The sequence below is a fragment of the Hippichthys cyanospilos genome, chromosome 19, assembly GCF_059441005.1.
Source record: "Hippichthys cyanospilos isolate Australia breed blue-spotted pipefish chromosome 19, RoL_Hcya_1.0, whole genome shotgun sequence".
In the NCBI taxonomy this organism is placed as follows: Eukaryota; Metazoa; Chordata; class Actinopteri; order Syngnathiformes; family Syngnathidae; genus Hippichthys; species Hippichthys cyanospilos.
In genome coordinates this window covers 5,882,084-5,891,088 of record NC_142387.1, presented here as the reverse complement: position 1 = coordinate 5,891,088, position 9,005 = coordinate 5,882,084, and the positions used below count along the sequence as shown (strand labels likewise).

Below are 9,005 nucleotides of genomic sequence, written 5' to 3'. Positions count from 1 at the left end.
AGTTTGCAAGTGGTGCATGGCCATCTGCTCACTAAACATTTCACCCATTTCACATGTTTGAGGAGCTCCGGGTTGGCATATGTGACAGTATGTTTCCTTTCCTGACAAACCCTAGCAAATTCACAGTCATTGGAGAGAGTGGTGGACCAAGTTTCCACTAGCCACAATCAATAACTGGATCAACTCAGAGAGGAGGAAATGCAGGAGAGCTGTTAGAGTGTTTCACCCCACATACTGACAGGTTTTCTAACAGCTACCAAAGACCATAGGTCTGTCTAGCTCATTTTGGGGGGTGCTAAGATTCAAGAGTTTTTAGTGTCATATGTTTAGTATTATTATACCACACAGTGAAATTTTTATTCTGTTCACTTCCCGAGCAGCACATTCCATAATTGAGAAAGTACTGTAAATAAAAACCAATACAAAACAAACAAACAGAAACAATGGCGCTAATAATATAGTGCAAAATATCATGTAATGCAAAATATTATTTATGCATGGAATAACAGGCAGATTAGTGCGTGAGGCATTTGTTGAGAATTGCGTTGCCTTGTGGGTAGAAGATGTTAACCAGCCTGGCAGTCTTGGCCCTCAGGCTGCTGTAGCGTCTGCTTGATGGCAGCAGTTCAAACTGATCGTTTTGTGGGTGCGTCTTGTACCTGATGATGTTGCGTGTGGAAAATGTTCTGCAGTGAGGGTAAGGCTGTGCCACAGATGCGCTATAAAGACTTGATCACTCGCTGGAGAGCCTTCCTGTCTTGTTCTGTGCAGTTACCATACCAGACTGTGATGAAGGTGGAGAGGACACTTTGGGTTGTACATCTGTAGAAATTGTTGAGAATCTTTGCTGAGATGCCAAATTTCTTCAGTCTGCGCAGAAAGTACAGTCTCTGTTGGGACTTTTTGATGATCTGGGACCAGGTGAGATCCTTGCTGATGTAGCACCCCACAAGAAAATCCAAGCATCTCTAAAACATCACCTCAGATTTTATGTACTTTTTTATACGGACTTTATCAAAGTTAAACTGCATATCTTGCACCTCTTCTCAACCGTAGGTTGCTGTTTATGTTAAGAAGGAGTTCGATGACATTTTCTTCGAGTTAGGAAACTACCGCTTGTCAGACAGAACCACTCTACTTGTAGAATTGCAATGAGAAATGCACACTATTGGCCTGCTAATGTGCTCAAATTCAAGTCAACCTACAACTGACTGCAAGCTCGTTATCATTGAGACTCCCATTGTACGTGCATATTTGTGTTCACAGCTTTTGAGTGATGAAATTTGAAAAATAAACAGAATTAAAATCAAATGCTATTCCTAAATACAGTACATTGTCCCAACAAATATCCTGAATAAATGATTACATTTACTGTATACATAGCACAAGGGCATGCATTGACACCAAATAAAATTGTGTGAAAATGAATACGACAAGGTACAAGACATGACTTGAAATGAAGAACGTGGCCTGTAATCGATCAATCGTTTCACTGTAGGACCGCTGATTAAAACGAAGTGGTCACACAGTTGACTTGGTCGCCGTTCCAAAACGTTGATGAATTCAATGGCTGGGTCTTCAAATTAACTTTAACGTTCAGGCGAGCGGGGAGAAATGGTGAGAAATGGCGAGAAAAACACCCCATCTCTCTCCGGGGAGCAGAAGCTATTTACTCTTGGTCCAAATGGGGAGACAACTAGTGTGATGAGCTCTGCTCTTTCTGCGAGAAATGCAAAAGCAGCAGAACAAGTCTCGAGAGAAACGGCCCAGAGTTCAGCACTACTGTGACATTGAACAGACCCCAATTTAGGACACAAAAGACCACCAGGAAGTGGCTCCTCACACTGATAATGATACTTTTACTTTTCTATTCAAAGATTCTCTCCTCACTGCTTATTTAAGCATTTGTTCAACTCACAGTTCACACAGGGTTCATTTCTATGTACAACCACAATTATGTCTTAATTGCCAAAATAGAACTTTCTTTTGTAACTGGTCTCCATTGTGAAGCTGACCCTCACAGAAAGGTGGATATGAGCGATTACCTACTCTGTGAAGGAAGAAAAATCCTAATTTGGATCGGAACAAAGCATACACTTTAAAGGCAGTCCAGCTTCATGACCATGGTTGAAGTTTGTCATTAATTTTCATGGATACTCCAAGTGGCGTAAACATGTTTGACTGTCAAACTCATTTGAATTTATGCCCAAATTTGTTTAAACGTATTGAAAATATGTTTGAACATACTTGTAGCCTAAATGCTAAAACCATAGCAATTTTTAACATAATGCCATGGGGTATTGATTTTTTTTTTGTCCATGCATATCACGTTGCGATATGTGACAAAATGACAAACATGATTAAAAAACAAAACTTAAAAAAATGACCTTTAATTTTTCAATTGTTATTGTGCATAGCATTATGTCACATAGCATTATGTGACAAAATTTCTAACACACATAATAAAACTTAAAGTTTACTAAAGTTTCAATCATATTGACATTCTGTTGGCCAACAGCTTCTTTTTTTTTTCTTTTTTTTTTACTCAGCCAATACATCATGTGACAAAATGCCAAATAGTAAGAAAAAACATAAAAAAAAAAAAATACTGCCACTGCCTGATGGAGCCAACAGCAGCTCATACTCGCTGAGCTTGTTTTGACATTATTTTCAATAAAAGAACAAAGCAAACTGAACCAGCGTCCAAGTCAACCCTTGTTCAAATACAGGAGTATTGCTGAAACAGAGAAGATTATCTGAAAGTTATGATATCTCCACCTGATTCAATTAAGCTTGCACCGGTAAGAGAACAGAAATTCCATATTAATTGTGGTCTTTTGGCATGTACACACAGTCATAAACTTAGTGTGGAACTTTGGGCATTTATGGTAAAATAGCTGCATTGCGAGGAACAGGAAAAGCAACTGCTCAGAATAAATCCACATTAAACTGGCAAAGCATTTACTGACCACTCGTAATGTGAGAAATCTGAAACACACTTAACACCACGCAACAAATATATAACTTAAGGATATGAACACAAGAAAATATGAAGAGTTTAGAAAGATAAGATTTATTCTGTTTTGTCATAGTTTTGAGCTAAATTTTGAGTATTTAGCCCATAAGTACGTTTGAAAGGTTTTGCCTGTACATTCAAACACATTTGCATGTACGTTCGAACAAGTTTGCCCTTGAAAAATTCATCGTCACTACTCACTCAGTGTTTAAAAAAAAAAAAAAAAAAAATCGATGCTATTTTAACAACAGTTCTGAAAATGCCCGCCTCCTTATATGGAAGTTCAAATTTCAAAAGGACAGCATCAAAAAGAAACATAGTTCTTTAGGTGTTATGTCAATCCCTCATTTTGAATTTAGAAGGAAATAGACTGAACTCATTGGATGCAGAATTGGCCAATTGAAGCTACAGTAAAAATCTAGTCGTCTGTTATGAACGATTTTAAAAGGCTTTTTTTTCTTTCAGAAAATCCGGCTTGAACTTGAAATTGTACCTTTTTGGGGGCATTAGACGTTGAAGGTTTCACCGCAGTGCCATTAAGCTTTTACGTCATCCTCGATTTGAGCTGTTCCCCATTACCCCTCCTGATGAAGGACAGAGAGACCCTTCCAACCTTTTTTTTTTTATATTATTTTCTGTATGAAGTAAATTTACAAACATCTCTCGAGTGGATCCTCTGAGAGTTCAGTCGACCTTAGCTGTTCCACATGCTGTGACCAGCTGACGTCCTTCGAGCATGCATGACCAAGGACCCAGTTTTCTGAGAAATGGGCACATCCAGCTATTTTTTTTTTTTACCCCTCTAGGCTTTGACATCTAATCAAAGCCAATTCCCAATGTGCCTATTAACATATCAGACTGGAGAACAGAACATTTCCATCGCTCTGCCTATGTGTGGGATCTCTTTCAATCACCCCTGCCGAGATGTTAAAAACATAAAAAAATAGAAAGAAAAACATGCTGACCAGGCATGAAGATGCTTCCTCCCTTCAATCACCCTTCCTTATCTTTTTGTGTTCATTATTTAGCAGCTTGTGCTTGAATATTTGCCAACTAGCGCTGTTGAGCTCATCATTTTGGCTATCTTGAGCTTCTTCTCACTTTAGATACATTTAATTAGTTTTACTTCATGGTGGCCGTAAACAACATCAATTCACATCGGTTAGTTGCACTATAAGGTCGAAAAAAGCAAGGGTCCTATTTTTTTGCACCACTGTTGGCAGTCTCCATTAGGACAGAAAAATCAGGGCGATCTGCATTTGGGGAAAACATTTCTAAATAATAATTGAGGTCCAGGCCTGCCTGAATTATTTTAGCAAGAGTATGCTGATGCACATTTGCCTGCTTTGTCCATGACCTTGATGAAGGTCTTTCTTCTTTTGAGGGAGTCTCGCACATCTGACCTTGTTGGCAGCCATTCATGTATGTCAGAGCCATATGCTGGGCTGTCTGTGTGAGTGTGTGGGTTTGCACATATGTAGCTTCTCTACCTGGACAGACAAACAATATTGTTTCCGCAGAGGGAATTATAAAGTGACATTAATATAAGCGCTGCTACAAAAACCACAACGACTACTAATACCGCATGGGGCTGCTGCCTAATTTCTATTAGTTTTCATTGAAGTTTTTTTACATTTCTTGACTGATTTAAACCACTCCAACAAAATTCACACTTTCCAGGGTATTATTCTTAATAATTCATAACTTTCATGGTTTTCGTGCAAGTTGACATTTTTCATCCCAGAAATACCTAGTCATGCATGATGGAGATACTTAAAATGTTAAAAATAAATTACAAGTCATATTGTGTTTAGTTTTCAACATTTTCACAATCTATATACCAGTAACCAAAAATTCCCCATTTTGTATCCTCAGATTGTTGATTTTTCACCCACAAAATTCTTTAGTCATCTGAGGATATGGGACTGGGTTAGGATTGGTTTGAGGTTTCTATTATTCTAAATTAGAAAGTTCAGCTCATTCAATGCACATTAGGAAGGATCAACAACGCTCCCAAAATCTACATTTTCACTAATAGTTTGCACATTTTCCATTAAAATCAATTTTCTCAATCCATAGTTGTTTCATTTTTCATCTACCTCTACATTTCTCAACCGAGTCTCACTTTTCAAAATCCAACACCTTGCAACTATACACACTTTTCTTTTTTTTTCTCATTCAAAAAACAAAAAAAAAAGACACTTAAGACACACTGGACTATAAGCCGCCTGGCTCAAATCGTGAGAAAAAAATTGTGGCTTATCTACTGAAACATTCAGTAGATTCTAAAGCATTTCACAAGCGTCCTGTTAGAATGATTGCATATAGGTTATCCCATATTTGTTATGCAATCACTTAGTGTGTTTGATGCAATCAGTTAGTATGTTTAGGTGATCAGTATGTTGGTGGATTAGGTTGAATATTTTCTAATACTGTTGGTTGTGAAGAAGAGGAATTGACACATGCCAAGCAGCTGCAAGAAAGAGACAGGCCCGTGACCAACGGGGGTATGGTGCCCCGACTAGTTGCGCATTCTGTTCCTGAGGAAGGAGATAACAGCATGGACTCTGCGTTCCTCACCATCATGAAACAATTGTTTACATTGTTGCCAAATGTCTCCCCCAATCCTTCAGGGCAGCAATGACTTTTGTACATAGGGACCTCTTGATCTAATAAAAAGAGAGGGTGTGGAGAGGCTGTTTCAGTGTGTAATAGAATTGTACTTGTGCAGTCCTTCTCTGTTCTCCTCATGCATAAAAAAGAAAAAATGTCTTTTCTCCTTCATTGTGTATAGTTTCTCAAAAATATATAACAGTTTAACCTGAAACTTCCATAATTTTAAACTCGGGTTTTGGCATTCCCACGTAATTTCTCCAGTAATTTCTCCAAAAAAAGTTAATAAAAAATTCAATAACTTATCAAACATAAACACTCTCAGTCACAGAATTCAGTCTTTTTGTCGGTATTATCAGTGCAAGAGTGTGCTAAACTTCAGAGATTTTCAATTGGATTGCAGTTGCACTCGGGTTGGGCTATTTGAAAACTTTCATGTTTTGGCGAAACCAATCTTGGGTGATAACAGTTATGTTTACTTTCTGTATCACCTGCAGCTTATATTTTGGTGAAAGTAGTCATCAAAAGAGAGGTAAAAAACAACAACATATTGACAGTGTCAACATTATTTTCTTCGAGAGAAGATGATGAGGTGCACGGTGAAAATGGAAGACAGCTGCATCACACAAAGAGGATTATGGAGCCAAAACAGCCTTGACAAATCTCAAGTTTGAGGACACTTCCAGTGAGATTTGCAGACTATCAGAGACAAGCTGTTGGACGAGTGGCAGATTGCTCCGCCCTAGTGAAAACGATACAAAGAAAAAGACGCCGAGTTTCACCTTGAGATACTTGACAGAACAGAGCTCCTCAAAAGGGCATCCATGTGAGAAAAACTACCAACACTTTTTTCAATGAAAATTAGACCCCGATTCATGAATAAATGAAAGTGCTCAGGCTACAGAAAAACGCTAGTTTTTTATGAAAGAAAATCTGGCAACTTTCAACTACAGTACGCCTCTTTCTTGCTGCAATATTTGAGAGTGTAAACAAAGGATGTGTGATCCTAGCTCACGGCTGCTTATCTTACTCCATTCTATGAGCCATTTATCTTCTTTTCCTTTTAATCTATATAAGTAATGGCAGACTGTCATATCAATACACTGTAGCTCAGCCATCTGCTGTCTAATGCCAAGAAAATTCCCTGACCATATATCAACAAACGTGGTCTCTCACTCTACCCATTGCTTTGCTTGACATCGAATTTGTCTTCTGTGCATTTATTTTAAGTGCTTTTTGATTGCTTGTCCGCATCATTGTGCCTGTGGAAGCCGCACGACGAGCGTTTCGCGGTCTCGCTTCTTGCGCAATTTATGTGATCGTTTAATAGGGCACCGGACTATCTGCTTTTATTATTGGCCAAATCAAACAACATCAGTTCAAGGCAACCACACAGAGGCAGACAAAAATTGCATTTCCCTATTAGCAGCCTGTCGGGCGAAAAATATGGAAATTATACTCATACAAGCCATAACGGAAAGGCAAGGTAAAAAGCATGTTACAAATTAGCTGCAACTCGAAGCTCCGTTCTATATTTGCATATTCCCTTTAATCATGAGAGCTAAGGATTTGATTAAAGACTTTAAATGTTACATTAAAAGTTGTCCGGAAATCATTTGTTACTTTTTGTTTTTTGTTTGTGATCTTCGATATGAAGTTGCATTTCATTTTTTGAAATGTGTTTCTGTTTTTGTTTGCGATTTTTGACATGAAATTGTGTTTCGTCTTTTGAAATGCATTTGTAATATGCTTGTGGTTTTTGGGGGGGGTTGGAACTAATATTCTTTTGTGTGCTTTTTGTTTGTGATTTTTGAATTGCCGTTGTGTTTTGTAATATGTGTGAGGTTTTTTGTTTGCGATCACCATTTTGTGTTTGCTAAGTTATTTGTTCTGATAATTTACACTTCAGGGCCACAGAACTAAAGTGTAAATCACAAAACAATAACTAAGCAAATAAAAAAGGAATTGCAAATAAAAAACCTCAACACTTTACAAAAGACGTAACATAAGAGAAAAACATGAAACCCAAACAAGCAAACAAATCAAAGACATCTGCAAACAAAAAAACATAACAAAAAGATAAATGCAACATATCAAAAGTTACAAATAAAAAAGAAAAAAAAGAAAATCACCTGCAAACAAAACATAAAGACATTACAAAAGACAAAATCCAATATCATAGTGTTTTTTGTTCGCTCACGATTCTCAATTAGTAGTTTAGCTTATAATGTGTGGAACATTTTTTTTTGTTGATTTATTTTGTGATTTTTTTTTTTTTTTAATATGATGTTTTGTTTTGCTTTTTGTACTGTGTATTTATAATTTGCATTTCAGGGCCACTGTACTGAAGTGCAAATCGCAAAAACAAATAACTAAAGACAAACAACAACAAAAAAATCTAATTGCAGGAAAAAATGTTCAACGCATTAATACACAACACAACTGCAAATTAGCATTAGCAAATAAAAGGAAAATTACCAAACAGAAAATATAATTACAGTTTTCTTACGTTTTTGTGATTTTTTAGATGAAGATACGTTTAGTCTTTTGTAATGTGTTTCTGTTTGTGCTGACGTGTTATTTACTTGCTTTTCGTAACGATTCTTGTTTTACAGTTATGTTTTGTCTTTTGTAATGCGATCTTTTTTTGCAACTCATTTTTGTTCGTCTCTTTTGTGATTTTTGATTTGTTGTCGTGTTTTTGTCTTTTGTAATATGTATCAGTTTGTTGTTTGTGATTTTTTTAAATAATTTGATCGTTTTTTGTGATTGGCACTTCAGGACCAACAGTAATTCCCAGATTCTGTTCTAAAATATGAAAGTGAATGCCCTGATAGGTGGAATTTTATAAATCTCGTTGGGCAACTGAAGAGAATAAATTGTATAGAAAAAGATGCCTTTGCGAAGTACATAAAATATTAGGAATAAAAGAATTCCATAATTAAAGTACAAGCCTCTCTCGTCACCTTGTTTCATGAAGCGACACCCTCTCGTCTCACAGATGGTAGGGTCGAGGCGGCGCGCGGGTTCCCCTGCTCCAATGAATCAGCTGACAAATGGTATCTCCCTCCAAGCCATCCCCGCCTACCCCCTCCTCCTCTCCCCAATGGACAGAGCCGCTGAAGCCGGGCAGCCCGAGCGCTGACACCGGAGCAGGTTGCCCGCCGCTCGCTTCTCTTCCTGCCTGATGTCTCGCGGACTGAACCTCGACTGAGACGTTCCGCGCCAGCAGGCAAACACAAATATAGTCGGGCTTCATTTATTTGCACTGGCTTGCGCAGGGGAGCTCGCGGCGTCCCCCCTCGACCATGGCTTCCAACTTCAACGACATAGTCAAACAAGGATACGTGAGGATACGGAGTAAGAAACTGGGGGT

At 37.9% G+C, this 9,005-nt stretch overlaps 1 protein-coding gene across 1 annotated transcript in view; it reads left to right on the top strand.

The window, feature by feature from the left end:
• Positions 1–8,725: 8,725 nt before the first annotated feature.
• dok6 (docking protein 6) overlaps positions 8,726–9,005 on the top strand; it is a 67,824-nt gene continuing 67,544 nt past the window's right edge. Inside the window, exon 1 of the mRNA XM_088401517.1 lies at positions 8,726–9,003. Coding sequence (XP_088257643.1) covers positions 8,938–9,003 — 66 coding nt within the window. The 5' untranslated portion in view covers positions 8,726–8,937. The remainder of the gene's footprint in view (positions 9,004–9,005) is intronic.